The 17,303-nt window shown below is 47.6% G+C and overlaps 1 protein-coding gene across 1 annotated transcript in view; it reads left to right on the plus strand.

Moving 5' to 3' along the window:
* mtmr14 (myotubularin related protein 14) overlaps positions 1–17,303 on the plus strand; it is a 44,757-nt gene extending 27,454 nt beyond the window's left edge. Inside the window, exons 13-19 of the mRNA XM_079241879.1 lie at positions 1,325–1,361; positions 1,611–1,681; positions 1,770–1,828; positions 3,989–4,121; positions 5,052–5,228; positions 7,732–7,944; positions 15,515–17,303. Coding sequence (XP_079098005.1) covers positions 1,325–1,361; positions 1,611–1,681; positions 1,770–1,828; positions 3,989–4,121; positions 5,052–5,228; positions 7,732–7,944; positions 15,515–15,695 — 871 coding nt within the window. The 3' untranslated portion in view covers positions 15,696–17,303. The remainder of the gene's footprint in view (positions 1–1,324; positions 1,362–1,610; positions 1,682–1,769; positions 1,829–3,988; positions 4,122–5,051; positions 5,229–7,731; positions 7,945–15,514) is intronic.

The raw sequence follows: 17,303 nt of genomic DNA on the forward strand, positions 1-17,303 counted from the left end.
TTTTTTTGGTCAAAATCTTTTTTTTTCTTCCAATTTTACATGTTTATATTCCAGATGGAGAAGAAGTTTGCGGTTTTCTCCAGCAGAAGGCGAAATGTTTTATCTTCGACTGTAGTAACATGACGCTATTTCTGTTTTGGAAAACACTTAAACAGAAGATGACAGACAACCTGCAAAAATTCACATGAATCCTCCAGCATCACATTTTAAGTGAAAAGTGTCGACACGTTTAGAATTATTTGCTTTTAAGTGAAAAGTAGAGCTGGAGAAAGTTGTTTGTAATCTCTGTAATGCACATGTACATCTGCAGTAACACGACTAACGTTACTGCCCGCCTAGCAAGACGCCATCCTGAGGTGTAAATGCCGAGCTAGTAGCCAAACTTAGTGCAGCAACAAGGTGACACTCAAACCAGCACTTTTATAAGCAGCAAGCTTATTGAAACAATAAGTTTAGACAAGCTGATACTAATGGGAATGAGGCAAAAGATTCTCATGGTGCATGGAGGCTTTCACCCAAAGTCCTGCACCCTGAGACTGGGCAATAAGAGGCAGGAGGAGGAGGGGGGCATACAAGCCAGTATGCAGGATGAAACAACTCCTCCCTAACTGCTCTCTCTGGACATGGACTTTGGGACCCCCTGTGTCCTTTAGAGGACCCAGCTGGTCCAGGACGTAGTAGCAGGTGGAAGATGGAGCCAGGTAAGGCAGGAACATCTGTAGTAAGTTCAGGGTGGAAGTCCTAAAGATGCCTCCAAACATGGTGGAGAGTGACACAGCTTAAGTCCTGCAGGACTTCCAGATCCAGTCCAATACACTGGTGATAGAGAACCAGTTAGACTTCATGGCGGTGGACAAACCACAGAAGAAGACAGCAACGATACATGTAAAGATCCTGAACGATGAGAAGCTGGAAAGAAGACGACGGTGGTGTCAGCGGTTTATCAAGCAGTGGGAGCTCCACACTGGGACACTGGGAGAAGGGTTCCAGAAAATCCCAGTAACGCCATCAGAGGAGGAAAGAGTCGTGGAACTGCTGGGATCCTGCAGAGAACTTTGAAGCTGCCAGACTTCTGGTGGAAATCCCAAAGCGGTGCCGTCAGACTTGACGCAATGAAGACGTCCTGTTTAGATTCATCTGTTGGATCAGAGAGATTGATGGTTCTGGACTTCCTCCAGTAAGAAGGACACAACATCCGTAGGCTTGTTAGTTCCTCCTGACAAACCTGGTCATCATTGCATTTCCTCTGAGCATGAAGGCTTTTCTGTCTTGTCATGAATTTACAGACATGAAACGAGCTCATATTTTCTGTATTTCTTTCTAGTCACATGCTGCCAGATCGACTCTCCAAAGGGGAAGAGGTACTTCTGTTTTTCTCTCAAATTACCTTAAATATGATATAAATAACTCCAACCTCAGAATGAGGCCATGAAGCTTCAGAAAAATCCACATCTCCTTGTTTAAAATGGAATAAACAACCCCCAGTTGAAGTTTTTCAGCTGCACGTATCGCCTGCATGAGCATGTTTATTTATTTTCAATAAGACAGTAATGGTAAAAGTATGGGAGCCTACTGTTGTCATGACTACATTGTTTTTTTCTCTTCCTCAGATTTTCTTTTTTTGCTTCAATTTTTTGAAGCACATTGTCTCAGAGAAGTTCTCTGCTGTTAAGAAACAAAGGTACTGCTGTCACGTTGGAGGTCATTCATCATAGTTTCGGGGGAATCTTTCCATGACTGACATTGTTGTACCATCTGTTATTTCACAGGAGGAAAAACTCCCACTTCAAAGACGGTGATTTCACTGTGGAAGACCTCTGTCAGCTGAGTAAGTCTCTGTGTTTATGATTCCTGAAGAGTGTGGGAAGGATTTTATTCCTCTTTAATTCCCATTTAAAGTTAAACCCGCTTTAATGAAAAATGGCTGTGTAAACACCTAATTCTGAATGAAAAAGACCATTCGGAATAAAACTTAATTCCAAAGTAAGTGGCGTTTTAAATCCAAACTAATTATTTCCTCTGTCATGCAAACCTTAGTTACGCTCAAGTAACAACTTCCAGCGGTAAAAAGTGAAGCCTGTGTGGAAGTGCATAAAACTGCAGTTCCCCCTTCATCCACTAGGGGCTCCAAAACAGAGAATCCCCATAGACTCCCATGTTAAAAAGACCAACTTCACAGTAGAAATAAACACGTTTACAGCCTGGTTCAAAAGACAATTTTCGGTTTAATAGGTCAGGTTTACCTTCATGACAACTGTGGGGGGAGGGAATTTTTTTGTAACTCCTCCGGACTCAGACAAGCTCTGCACTAGGACTGGGTCATATGGCCAAAAAAATAAAATCTCTGATTTTTTTTTTAAACCAAATTCGATTTCCAATTTTAATAAATTTTTCCCCTTACTGTAAAGAAAAAAAAATAGTAAAAAATTACAAATGTCAAAAATGGTTCTTTTTCCAAAAATTCAGGAGTTTACCTGAATTTAAAGTGCAACTAAACAAGCTGTTAGACAAGATTGTAAAAAGAGATGCAGGTGCTGCCACTGTAAACATTATAAGAAACAACATGTTTGCATTTAGTGCGTTTCCACTGTGAGATAGTTTTTAACTTTTGATCATACTTTTAAGAATAGACCTCACTTCACCTGTGTAATTTTATTCTAAAATAAAAAAAACTGATAAATAAATAAATAAAAATGCCTCCTCTTGGAAGAAAAATAGTGATGCCTTTTAGAGTATTTTGACATTAAATAACCAAAACAATTTCCCACATTGGCAATGAGGTAATAAAAATGAATGTTTCTTTACACTTAACGTGTTTCGAGAAAATTGACCTCTTTAATACAAAATACCATTTTTAAAAAATCCCAAAATGTAATTAAAGCTATATTTCTAACATACATGTAATGTTACATTCTTGCGGTTTTTTGTTTAATTTACATTTTTGGCAAGAAAGACGAGCCTGTCAGCTGCATCTGGCTTCAGACCCCTGTGCCATGTGACAATGCCCCCTCCCACTCTGAAAACCCTGCGTTTCCATGACACCTAGAACTGTGCAAAAACTAAATATCACCATAAAAACCGCTGCTATAAAAGTTTTTACGATCTCAGGAGGTGGTTTTTCAGACATTTCGATATAGGAACATTTTACAAAAGTGTAATGGAAATTATTTTGCAAAAAAATGTAATGGAAACACAGAGGGGGCACTTGTTGTTCGTTTCTAGCTGCCATGTTGTGTTTATGCGTTTCTGTGGGAAACCAGCAGGAGCGTGCTGACGTCACTATAAGGTATGGAAGCCCAAAACGTGCTGGCGGGGCAAAAAAAAAAATCCAGATTTTCATAAAAATAAATCTTCATAAACAGTAAATTCGAATTAATCTTTTAAATTGATTAATTGCCCAGCCCTGCTCTGCACGTCTGCTAAATACACATTGATTTGAATCAGGTGTGTTTGGGTTCATACCGATGACTTTTCCAGCCTTTTGTTCCTGCTTTTTACAGATGTGTTGCTGCCATCGGGGTCAAAATGAGTCATGAAATAATAAAAAGTCTGTTTCAACATCTGATGTCTCTTTTTTAGAGCTGGGATTTTATCTGAGCAGACAAACCTTCACAGGGAAGGTTCCTCCGTGCTTTATTGACTTTTCCCTTCAGTTCCGGTTCTGTAAGCTGCAGAGTTGTTGTCTTGCCTCTGGTCTGATGCAATGAGGGATAATATGAGGCTTGCAGAGCTACGAGCACTGGAGTGTGGGAGCAGACATAACAATGATAACACAAAGCTTTCATCTCTTCAGAAAATTGCAAGATTTAAAAATCCAAAACATGTTGCATCATGACGGAGAGACGTCTGCAGGCTTCCTGCCTGTTAAGTAGGACAGCTGTATGTTGAACATAGGAGCCAAATATTTCCAGTTCGCGTTAACGTGTCGACCAACATGTTTAAAAAAAAAAAAAAAAGAGGCTAAAATGTAAAATGTGTTTTCTCTCAGAGCCCAGGGATCGGGGCAGCGTGACCAGTCTGAGCAGCGAGTTTTCCCTCATCACCGAAGAGGTGGGAGGTACCTCCTGCCCCAACGCTGACTCTGTGGACCCGTTATCCAGCCAACCCCAGGCCTCCAGCTGGTCAGCCTCACACACACGTGCGCGCGCACGCGCACACACACACACACACACACACACACACACACACACACACACCTCCGACTGCTCCACCTGTTCTTACTCAAACTGGCTTCACTTTAATTCTGCATCCTCAGTCTGGTCATTTATCCATCTGTACTGCACTAATTCATCCATCCATCCATCTGTCAATCCATCTGTTTGTCGATCCATCCCTCCGTCCATCCATCCATCTATCCATCGAATCATCCATCCGTCAATCCATCTATTCATCCTTTCAACCATCCATCCATCCATCCATCCAACCATCCATCCGTCCTTTTAACCATCCATCCATCCATCCACTCATCCATACAACTATCCATCCATCCATCCACTCATCCATACAACTATCCATCCATCCATCCATCCAACCATCCATCCGTCCTTTTAACCATCCATCCATCCATCCACTCATCCATACAACTATCCATCCATCCAACCATCCATCCGTCCTTTTAACCATCCATCCATCCATCCACTCATCCATACAACTATCCATCCATCCATCCATCCATCCACCCGTCTATCTGTCCGTCCGTTCGTCTGTCCGTCCGTCCATTCGTCTTTCCGTCCGTCCGTCCATCCATCCAAACAACCGCCGTCCATCCATCCATCCATCCATCCATTCGTCCAACTAGCCGTCTGTCCGTCTATCCATCCATCCGTCCGTCTGTCCATCCATCCATCCATCCGTCCATCCTTCCATCCGTCCGTCTGTCCATCCATCCGTCCATCCGTCCATCCTTCCATCCATCCGTCTGTCCATCCCTCCATCCATCCATCCATCCATTGCTTCTTGTCGTTGTGTTTTCTTTTTTAGCAGGACTTTAACAGATCTGTTTGATCCTGCTCTTCTGCTCTGTGTCTCTAAATGTGCTTCTGTGTCTTCAGGAAAAAAGTGGCCACCTCCTCCCCTCAGATGGTGGTTTGGTGTAAGCAGAACATCCTGGATGAGCAACTGCCCCATCCCTTTCATGAAGCCAGGTCTTCCAGCTCCTCTTCGTCCAACCAGTCAGAACATGGAGTCCCTCGGACTGGCAGCAGCCCATTGGCCGTACCGAGCAGGAGGTGAGCGGGGCGACGCATCACGGAGCAGTTCAAGTCTGCTCGACCTCATATTTTTATACACACTTAACTCTGATGGCGTAAATTTTGCATGATCACCAGAGGCTCTTAGCCCGGCTCTGGAGACTCTTTGCTTTACTCACAGTTAGGTCAAGCCTGCAGAGCACAAGATCTAAAACAGCTCGTGCACGGCACATTCAGCTACAGTGAGGGACGTTTGTTGAGAGTGGAGGTCCCCACCGACCGAGCTGAAGCCAGTGATTGGATAGACAGACTTCAGAGTCACCATACCTTTCACAGCTGTGGTGCATTCACTGACATCTTGCGACACTCTGCTCTCAGCTGAACTAAAGATGATGTTCGTGTCAGGAGTGAAATTAGCTTCACAGTTCTGATTTCTAAGCGAGGAAGACAATTTGAAAGTAGCTTGCACAAAGAACTGATGTGTTTAAGTGCTGTTGGAAAGCTGGGTCTTCTGATTTTTAATGGGACTTGAGTGTCGTTTTCCTCCAGTTATTTCAGAGATGGAGACGCACTTTCTGCGTTATCAGCCATTGACAGCGCAGCCGGGCGCGACCACACACTTAATGATGTGCATCCATGAACGAGCATGAAAACAAACATTTCCCCCGAGATTGAGGCTAAACATGTTTGTGCACAATATAAATGTTTATGCAGTGTGTGCATGTGTAACGTAGGGATGACAGGCTAATCAATTGTTTCTGGCTCAATTACTGACGGAAAAAGTCAAAATAATAAAAATATCAGGATTATTCTTCCTTAATTAAATTCCCCAAACGATAAATTGTGTAAAACCGCATAAACACTCCTTACAAACACTCCTTTAAGTTTGATGTAGTTTGATGCCAACATAGTAAAACAGAAACAAAGCAAAGTCGTTCCAACTAATCCCCTCTGCTCTGGAAACTATAAATAAACCCTGCAAATGAAGTTTGTGTTTGTCTCAGAGAAAACAGATGGAAACAGCTACAGGACCTTTACCTGCCTTCTTTCTGGAAACTACTTTATAAAAATGCTTTGTTACATTTTCAACCTGAAAGAAAAACAGTGAAAACACACACAACACACACAACGAACAGCTAGCTTTGACTTCCAGCGGCCCCTCAGCAAATAGCTGCTGTTTGACACATAAATACTCCTGGAGTAGTGTTAACAGTGATGTGGTGCTCCCTCAAGAAGTGGGTTTAATCATTTTTTTGCTCTTTTTTTTTTTTAAATATGGCGCAGACATCAGGCTGCTGGACCCATAAACATCTTGATCTCTTATTCGTAGCTCATCTACTGCTAAACTGCACCTTTTCTGCCTGCATCCATGTTTATATTTTTCATACTTTATATTTATACTTCTTTAGTCTTTCTGATTACTTTTTCTTTGTTTGTATATTTTATTGTTTTTACTGTATGGCAACCCTGGCACAACAACTTTCTGCTGGATCTTATCTTGTCTGTTGGTGGGCTAAAGTTACCAGAGCTGCTGGATAACTGCACCAGTGTGGCAAAAGCAGCATCACAAGGGCTTTAGAAGTGGATAAACTCAATGCTAACTGAGAAATAAGCGGCTATACTCCGTATACCTGCACATACCCTGGATGACACCACTGAGTGTTATATAAAGAAATGAGAGCAGATATGTGGAGTTAATCGTTCAGCTACAGGCCACTAAAAGGCATCAACTTCATGCAGATTGGCTTTTCTTTGAACAGTAATGTGACGTTCAGGGTCCAGCCAGGGTTGGACATTACCTAAAGCTACAAATGACATCATAACGTTACATTAATGTTCAGTCTGATAAAGTCAACATAGTCTAACTAAATTACTGAACATTTACTTTACTTTGTGGCACAGAGCTTTCATTGACCCTGCAGGTGCTGAAAGGTGTTGGATGCATTTCAGCTGACTGGCGAGTCGTCTTCCAAATGACACTTTGTGTTTTTCTCTCTAACCAAATAAATCTGAACGGATTATTTATCTGTTAGTTTGGAGGGAAAATTCTTCCTCTGCAGGACTTTCGCACTCCAACAGGGAAGGAAAATCAAGCAACACAAGCAGGAACGAGTTTGAATTAGTTTCAGATCCATGCAGACGTTGTGCTGGTGCGGTTCAGACAGGGTCCGTTCTTTGGGATGAAGTAACTCTGGTGTTAAACCCTTTAAAGTCGAGTCGGATTTGCCACTGGATGGTGTTTATTTAGATTACAGATTGTAATGCAACTCAACAGGAATAATAAAAATCTAAATGTAACACTCAGATAAAAGTGATGCTTATAAAGTCGTTCCTGTTATTTCCTTCATCTCTGTAAAATTTTTATAACTTTGCATCTAAACTCTACTTGATATTAAAGACAGACCTCTTTCATTCTAATTCTGTGTCAGAAAATGTTGAGACGAAAGTGAGCTGTAGGATTGAAGTGTCCTTCCTCCCAGCGAAGCTCTCTGTCCTTGTTTCTCCCCCTTCTTACATTTCTGTCTCGTCTTTTGTCTGTCAGGTTAGCAGCAGACTACGCTCGGTCAGGCTCCTCCCTGTCCACAGAATACGGCAGCTGGCAGATAGTTTCTGGTTGCGGCAGCATCCACGACCACAGCCACTTCCATCCACCTCTGGCATCGGTTTCCTCAAACTCGTCCGCCGTCGCTGCCGCCGCCGCCTACGACTCGCCCCTCCCCTTCAGTTTTCAGGATGAAGGGCCCAGCGGACGAATGTAAGTAGAGCTGGACCACTTGCTTAGTTAGGACATCTGCAGAACCACAACTTGCAGATTTACCAGATTCTGCTGGTTTGTTTGTCTGATTTCCATCACAGACGCCACCAAGTACACAGATGTAGCCTGTTACCGTATCGATGTTCGAACACAAAAGCATCCTGGGATTCCCTGAAAAGCATCGGCTCAGACCGGGAGGGTTTCCACTCGAGTGATTTCTCTATTTCTTAAAAAAAACATGATTCTCTATAAATCCGAGTCTAAACTGTAGAGAGAAAATAGACAGAATTACATCCTACAAACCAACGCGTCGGACAATAAACGATGTTCTCTCAAGCTGTTTCTTCTGTAAAATAAATGAATAAAAATAAAGCTTTAGTTTTCAAGCTGAATCCTTCAGCTGTTGTAAAATGTTTAGAAATCCAAAGTTTTTGCAACATTTTTTCAGATCAGTGGAAACTTCATGGAAGTAATCTGCATTTCTAGAGCAAACACCTACAAATATGCAAATGAATCTGCAATTAAAACTTGATTTAATGAGCAGCCGCTGATTGACAGGAAACACGGTCCCAATCAGAGAGACGTCGGTGGAAACGATGGAGACGGTCATAAAGCTCCTACAAGATGCTCCGAGTGGAAAACGGTGGTCCGACTGTTAGAACACAAAATGGGAAGGTTGTAAAAGTGAAACGTACACGTTAATAATACGAGATGTTAAAGCAACATGAGAAAATATAGAAAATGTCCCAGAAAGCAACTGAAACCAAAACCAAAAAAACACATTTTATTTGTTAAAGTTAAAATAAAAAAGAGGGAATTAATCTCTTCTCTGATTTATGCTCAGAGCAATAATAGCAAAACACATGAAGATTTACATGTTAACATGATCCATTAACCGTAATGTTCTGAAAACACCTCGCGATACATCAAATCTGCAAAATACAAATAGATATCAAAGCTATAGTTGCTCAGTACATTTTTTTTTTTTACTCTGGGTGAAGTGGTTCCTCGTCCTGATAGTAGTCTATACATTCTGCAATCATGAACAATAAGAAATATAGTTAGACCCCTCAGTTTACTGTAAATCTGTAAAAACTCTGACCAATCCAAACGTTCGGACCAAAACGGAGTCGTTCATTTCTGATATTTTGTAAGCTTCTTCTCCCGGCTCCCCTCCTCCCCCTCCAGCAGCGCATACCTGATAGCCACACCCTGCATATATACAGCGTGTTAGGATGAAAATAAAGTCGTGAAGAAGAAACTCTGAAGACAAACATCGCTGAGAAAATGCAGGAAGGATTTCCCGACCCGGCTCGGTTTATTTGCCTCTCTCTGCTGAACAGCCGAGAAACAGAAAATTGTTGGTGAAAAAAGCTGCAAATAAAAAAGCCTTGGATCACGCAAGGAGCATAACCAGAGGGGGAGGAGCCAAGACAGGCGGAGGAGCCAAGACAGGGCACCACTTTCAAATCTTGCTAGCTCCCTGACATTACCTACCCCAGCTTTAAGGCTTAATCGTGTTTATCCACCTTTCCCAAACTAGAATGAACATTTTCAATTTTCTCACACTTTATACACTCTTAAAAACCTTCATATGTTTAACATCCGACCTCTACGATGACGACCAACCTGGGCATGAATGTTCCCTTACCCGGACGCGGGTTACCGGGACCCCCCTCTGGAGCCAGGCCTGGAGGCAGGGTACGAGAGCGAGCGTCTGGTGGCCGGGCCTTCGCCCATGGGGCCCAGTCGGGCTCAGCCTGAAAGGGTTACATGGGCCCCACCTCCCGTGGGCTCACCATCTGCGGGAGGAGCCGTAGGGGTCGGGTGCAGTGTGAGCTGGGCGGCAGCAAGGGGCGGGGACCCTGGCAGTCCGATCCCCGGCTGCAGAAGCTGGCTCTAGGGACGTGGAACGTCACCTCTCTGGTGGGGAAGGAGCCTGAGCTTGTGCGCGAGGTTGAGCGGTTCCGGCTAGATATAGTTGGACTCACCTCGACGCATGGCTTGGGCTCTGGAACCAGTACCCTCGAAAGGGGCTGGACTTTCTTCCATTCTGGAGTTGCTCATGGTGGGAGGCGCCGAGCAGGTGTGGGCATTCTCATCAGCCCCCAGCTTGGTGCCTGCACGTTGGGGTTTACCCCGGTAGATGAAAGGGTAGTTTCCCTCCGCCTCCGGGTGGGGGGACGGGTCCTGACTGTTGTCTGTGCTTATGCGCCAAACAGCAGTTCAGAGTACCCACCCTTTCTGGAGTCCTTGGAGGGAGTGCTGGAGGGACTTCAATGCTCACGTGGGCAATGACAGTGAGACCTGGAGGGGAGTGATTGGGAGGCATGGTCGTCATGGATTGTCCATAACGAACACCATGTTCCAACATAAGAGTGTCCATATGTACACCTGGCATCAGGATTCCCTGGGCCGGAGTTCGATGATCAATTTTGTAGTCGTACCGTCGGACCTACGGCCACATGCCTTGGACACTCGGGTGAAGAGGGGGGCGGAGTTGTCAACTGATCACCACCTGGTGGTGAGTTGGCTCAGATGGTGGGGGAGGAAGCCGGTCAGATCTGGCAGACCCAAACGTGTTGTGAGGGTCTGCTGGGAACGTCTGGCTGAGTCCCCCGTCAGAGCGATCTTCAACTCCCACCTTCAGCAGAGCTTCAACCATGTCCCGAGTGAGGCGGGGGACATTGAGTCCGAATGGGCTGTGTTCCATGCCTCTATTGCTGAGGCGGCCGGCCGGAGCTGTGGCTGTAAGGTCGTTGGTGCCTGTCGTGGCGGTAATCCCAGGACTCGTTGGTGGACACCAGCAGTGAGGGATGCTGTCAAGCTGAAGAAGGAGTCCTATCGGGCCTTCTTGGCCTGTGGGACTCTGGAGGCAGCTGATGGGTACCGACGGGCTAAGCGGCATGCGGCTTCGGCTGTTGCCGAGGCAAAAACTCGGGCATGGGAGGAGTTCGGCGAGGCCATGGAGAAAGACTTCCGGACGGCTTAGAGGAGATTCTGGTCCACCATCCGGCGGCTCAGGAGGGGGAAGCAGTGCTCCATCAATACTGTGTAAAGTGGAGGTGGGGAGCTGCTGACCTCAACTCGGGACGTAGTGGGTCGGTGGAAGGAATACTTCGAAGACCTCCTCAATCCTACCAACACGTCTTCCGATGAGGAAGCAGAGCTGGTGGACTCAGGGGTGGACTCTCCTATCTCTGGGGCTGAAGTCGCTGAGAAGGTCAAAAAGCTCCTTGGCGGCAAGGCCCCGGGGGTGGATGAGATCCGCCCGGAGTTCCTTAAGGCTCTGGATGCTGTGGGGCTGTCCTGGCTGACACGCCTCTGCAGCATCGCGTGGACATCGGGGGCAGTACCGCTGGATTGGCACGTCCCTCTGGGAGGAGACCCCGGGGAAGACCCAGGACACGCTGGAGGGATTATATCTCTCAGCTGGCCTGGGAACGCCTCGGGATCCCCCCCGCAGAGTTAGCAAATGTGGCTGGGGAGAGGGAAGTCTGGGCTTCCCTGCTTAGGCTGCTGCCCCCGCGACCCGACCCCGGATAAGCGGCAGAAGATGGATGGATGGATGGATGTTTAACAACATGAATTTCTTAATAATTACTCTTCTGTGAAATATATTCCAGCTACCCTGCTGGCGCTGCTTCCCCACCCTCGTCTGTAACGTCGTTTTTCATATAAATCGCAGTGAAGCGATGTTCACCGACTGTGATTTGCCGAGCAGCGAAGAACAGTCAGGCACAGGTTTAAAGTTCAAAAATAGTTTTATTTTTTTTATTATGACCCAAAAAAAAAAAAAAAGTTATTTTAACATAAATGAATAAATCAGGCCCATAAAAGAGGTCAACTTAACAAAACTATAATCAAAGAACTTGCAACAGAAGTAACTAAAGCAACAAAATTAAACCAACTGACCGAACAAACGACACAAGGGGAAACTTAAACAGTGGCTGATCAGCCCAAACAAAACCTGACAAAGGGGATGACACACAAAAACCTAACTAAATGAACAAAATAGAATACTAAATTCCCCTCTTATATTGCAGCAAATGATCTGGTCCAATTATCTTCTCCACCTGTGGCCACCTGCTGGTTTACAGCCAAGGGACTGGAGCTACTGGAACTTATAGGAAAAAGAAAACAAATGAAAAAATCACAACATAAACTAAAATACACGCTGTTTCAGAGTTGTTGTGATGCTAAATTAAACTAGTGTAAACTAATGCCGAACAAATATAATTTCTGTAAATTAAATCCTGGTTAAACAAAATAAGTCTCAGCGTATGTGTGGTGCATTTTAATATCACCCATGTGTGGCTGTAGGCACAGCCATCAGACCGACCCAACCAAGAACCAAATCACAGCGATTCCTACAGACAAATCTGCACGTAGAATGGTTGAAATTGGATTTACATTAACTTAAATATGCAGTGCGATATTTAAAAAAAGAAAAAGCTGTGAAACAGCGAGACCGCAGAAGATGAACCGCGATATGGCGAGGTACTGCTGTAGCTTTCTTCCTCTGAGAGAGGTCACATGACCCAGAAGTTTTCTCTCTGGTCCAACAGTGTTGGACTCATCCGATCACAAACACATCGAGCATGAAATATTTCCCGACAGTTTCACATGTGCAGATTAACCTCTCTTATTTTTGTGGCCCCTCTTTAAAAGGACTGACCCAGAATAAAACCAGTTCATCTTTACATCTACTCCTCAACAGAAGGCGTGGACGTGAGATTACTGCAGTGTCAGTGTGTCAGGATCAGGATTCACCTGCAACACAGTAGAACTTCTAAATGGTTTTTTCCTAAAAACCATTTCCACTTCAGTAAAAATCAGTCCATAGCAGCCCAGTTCATCTAGGAAATGGTAAAGTAGTCCTAGAAATGCTAAATAATAAAGTAGTGCTATGAATAAGTAAACTAACCGTAGGAATGAGTGAAGTATTTGTAGGAATAAGTACATAAACAGTCAAAGGAATTAGTAAAGTAAACCATAAGAATTAGTCAGGAGGCCTTGGGATGGAATAAAATACTGGTTCTGGCCCAGTAAAACAGAAAGATGAAAAGTAACAGGACGAGGGGGGGGGGGGTCCTCCCAAAATATTTTCAGGATGATGAAGATGATGATGATGATGAGCATCACAAGCGTCTGAGTCACCCTCGTTCTTTCTGCTTCCATCGGTGGTTTATTCATTTGGTCCTGATTTGACAGGCAGAGGAAGAGTATCGAAGTCTGAAGTAGAGCTGCAACTATTGAGTACTTTTGGAATCGTTAGAGTACTCGATTATTTCTACGAGTAATCGAATACTTTATACAATTATACTTTTTTGTTTTTAAACAATTAAATCAATTGTGTAAAATGCAACATGAAAGGCATTTCAAAAATCAGCAAAAAAAATGCTGCCTTTCCTTAGAAAAAGATTTTCTTATTTCACAACTTTAACAAGGTTTAAACCATTACGGACGTCGTCCCGAAGCGGTCGTCCCGCCCGAAGCGGTCGCCACGCCCGAAGCGGTCGCCCCGAAGCGGTCGTCACGAAGCGGTCGGCCCGAAGCGGTCGCCACGCCCGAAGCGGTCGCCACGCCCGAAGCGGTCGCCACGCCCGAAGCGGTCGTCCCGCCCGAAGCGGTTGCCACGCCCGAAGCGGTTGCCACGCCCGAAGCGGTTGCCACGCCCGAAGCGGTTGCCACGCCCGAAGCGGTTGCCCCGAAGCGGTTGCCCCGAAGCGGTCGTCACGAAGCGGTTGCCCCGAAGCGGTTGCCCCGAAGCGGTCGTCACGAAGCAGTCGTCACGAAGCGGTCGCCACGCCCGAAGCGGTCGCCCCGCCCGAAGCGGTCGCCCCGCCCGAAGCGGTCGTCACGAAGCGGTTGCCCCGAAGCGGTCGTCACAAAGCGGTCGTCACGAAGCGGTCGTCACGAAGCGGTCGCCACGCCCGAAGCGGTCGCCCCGCCCGAAGCGGTCGCCCCGAAGCGGTCGCCCCGAAGCGGTCGCCCCGAAGCGGTTGCCCCGAAGCGGTTGCCCCGAAGCGGTCGTCACGAAGCGGTCGTCACGAAGCGGTCGCCACGCCCGAAGCGGTCGCCCCGAAGCGGTCGCCCCGAAGCGGTCGCCCCGAAGCGGTCGCCCCGAAGCGGTCGCCACGCCCGAAGCGGTCGCCCCGAAGCGGTCATCCCGAAGCGGTCGCCACGCCCGAAGCGGTCGTCACGAAGCGGTCGTCACGAAGCGGTCGTCACGAAGCGGTCGTCACGAAGCGGTCGCCACGCCCGAAGCGGTCGTCCCGAAGCGGTCGTCCCGAAGCGGTCATCCCGAAGCGGTCGTCCCGAAGCGGTCATCCCGAAGCGGTCGCCACGCCCGAAGCGGTCGTCACGCCCGAAGCGGTCGTCACGCCCGAAGCGGTCGTCACGAAGCGGTCGTCACGAAGCGGTCGTCACGAAGCGGTCGTCACGAAGCGGTCGTCCCGAAGCGGTCGTCCCGAAGCGGTCGCCACGCCCGAAGCGGTCGTCACGCCCGAAGCGGTCGTCCCGAAGCGGTCGTCCCGAAGCGGTCATCCCGAAGCGGTCGTCCCGAAGCGGTCGTCCCGAAGCGGTCGTCCCGAAGCGGTCATCCCGAAGCGGTCGTCCCGAAGCGGTCGTCCCGAAGCGGTCGTCCCGAAGCGGTCGTCCCGAAGCGGTCGTCCCGAAGCGGTCGTCCCGAAGCGGTCGCCACGCCCGAAGCGGTCGTCACGCCCGAAGCGGTCGTCACGAAGCGGTCGTCACGAAGCGGTCGTCACGAAGCGGTCGCCACGCCCGAAGGGTCGCCCTGCCCGAAGCGGTTGCCCGGAAGCGGTCGCCACGCCCGAAGCGGTTGCCCCGAAGCGGTTGCCCCGAAGTGGTCGTCCCGAAGTGGTCGTCCCGAAGCGGTCGCCACGCCCGAAGCGGTCGCCACGCCCGAAGCGGTTGCCCGGAAGCGGTCGTCCCGAAGCGGTCGCCACGCCCGAAGCGGTCGTCCCGAAGCGGTCGCCACGAAGCGGTCGTCACGAAGCGGTCGTCACGAAGCGGTCGTCCCGAAGCGGTCGTCACGAAGCGGTCGTCACGAAGCGGTCGTCACGAAGCGGTCGTCACGAAGCGGTCGCCACGCCCGAAGCGGTCGCTTCGTCCCGAAGCGGTCGGCCCGAAGCGGTCGGCCCGAAGCGGTCGGCCCGAAGCGGTCGGCCCGAAGCGGTCGCCCCGAAGCGGTCGTCACGAAGCGGTCGTCACGATTCTTTTCTGCTCTATCAACATGCTGTTGCCACGGCTTCACGTGGAATCCATGTTACAAGTTTTGTTTTACAAATTTCATAACTTATTCACAATTTTGCTTCGCGGTTGTTGAGCATAGACAGAAACATCGATAATTCACCTGGTGTTGTTTATTCGAAGTGGTCCCGGTGTGTAAAGCTCTGTAGCCGCTACAGGAATCACCGTGTCGGTCTGTGAAGATCGAAGAGAACCAGTTTGTTTTCTGAGCTGGTTCATCCCAACATGTCTGCCTCTGCTCTCCCTGAACCATCTCCTCTTTCTGTCCTAACCTCGTTCCTTGTCTCCTCTCAAGGTGTCCCTTCCCGTCGGAGCGGCAGGCCCGTCTGGAGGCGGTGCGGGAGCTCTTCCTGGCAGCCTACAGCTCCACCGTGGGCCTCAAGTCCTCCACTCCCAGCCCGTCCGGTGCCATCAGCGGCCTGCTGGAGCAGTTCGCCCGCGGCGTCGGCCTCCGTGGCACCAACGCCATCGTCTGAACTCTTCCCGCTTTCTTCCATCCGCAGCCTGGTCAGGACGTTTGGGCCAGATGCATAAAACTGTCCAGAAGCTCCACTTCTCCTTTTTAACCATGAATGGATGCAAATATTTTAACCTGTCAATCAAAGTAACAGCAAACAACATTTACTGGAGAAAAAAACGTAAAAAAAAGTGACGAACTGGATTCAGAGGACGACTCTGCAGACTTTTAACGGTCTGACCAGGAAGAAACCGAGCAGAAACCTGGTTTTTATGCATCTGGCTCCTTCGTTCTGTCCAACAAAGTGCCAAATATCTCTTCAGGGATGAAGCGTTTGTTTTCATCCTTTCTCGTCTATTTTGGCTTTTCGTGCCCTTTGTTTTATTTTCTTTGATTCAGGGAGGGAAACGTCTCAGCCATAAGCAACAAAAGGGATGGAGAGAAACGGAAAGAGGCGGGAATCAGGCGCCGCGTTCTCTCGCTCTTAATGTCTTTCAGAGCTCCTGCAGTGTCCGTCCCACGTGCCGTCGAGCAAAATGCTTTCAGTTCTCTTGTTTCGCTGCTGTGCTTCACCGCGCCGGCGCAGAGGAAGGTTCCAGTTCAGGTCGCGACGCGATCCAAACGGAAGACGCTGGAAAATAATCGGTTTTTACTTTAGCTTGAGGTGTTTGGTGTCGGCGCTTCACTGGTGGAATGTTTTGGATCTTAAATCAGATGTGAGATTTTCCCTTCTGTCCACGCCGAGCGGGAAGTCAGGAGTTCCATCAGACCCCGTCAGGCGGCTGGTTGCGCCTCTTTGTTCTTCTTCTGCAGTTATTTCATCCTAATAAACTGCTTGACATGCTGAGATGGTGCTGAGGCGACCCGGTTTAAACAAATCCATCATATGTTTCTGGTCGGTCCGGATCGTCCATATCGTTCATATAAACCAAATCCTGACGAAGAAATCTGATCTGCTCTTAGATTCAGTCTCAGCCCTGAGCTGCACAAGAAGTCAGTGGAATGAAAACCTCCATCAGAACCAGAAGCAGGAAGGAAAAATTCCAGTAGAACCAGAACCATTAAGGACAACCATTTGGACCAGTTAGAGGTGAAGAGGACAGGAAAGAGGGTCAACAAGCGGCCATGTTTCCACGCAGAACAGAAAAATTTATCATTTAAAACGTGGTGGGAAGACGGCAGGAAAGCAGGAAACGGGACCAGACATGATGGAGCTGCACACCAGGAACTCTACTGGGCCAGGAAAACACACACCCAGGTGTGTGTGGACACCCAGGTGTGTGACACAGAGCTGTTGCACGTCAACTGCTAGTTATCAGCACATGCGTCCTGGCGGCGTGAATACTGAACTGGAAAAAGCAAAATGGGAGCTGGTTTGCTTCCTAAAGCCAAACTGGGACCTGATTTTGCTTCTTGAAGTCAAACTGGGAGTTGGTTTTGCTTCCTTAAGCCAAACTGGGAGCTGGTTTTGCTTCTTGAAGTCAAACTGGGAGTTGGTTTTGCTTCCTTAAGCCAAACTGGGAGCTGGTTTTGCTTCTTGAAGCCAAACTGGGAGCCAGTATGCTTCCTTAAGCCGAACTGGGAGTTGGTTTTGCTCCTTGAAGCCAAACTGGGAGCTAGTTTTGCT

Source organism: Telmatherina bonti (assembly GCF_933228915.1).
Source record: "Telmatherina bonti genome assembly, chromosome: 6".
Taxonomy (NCBI): Eukaryota; Metazoa; Chordata; class Actinopteri; order Atheriniformes; family Telmatherinidae; genus Telmatherina; species Telmatherina bonti.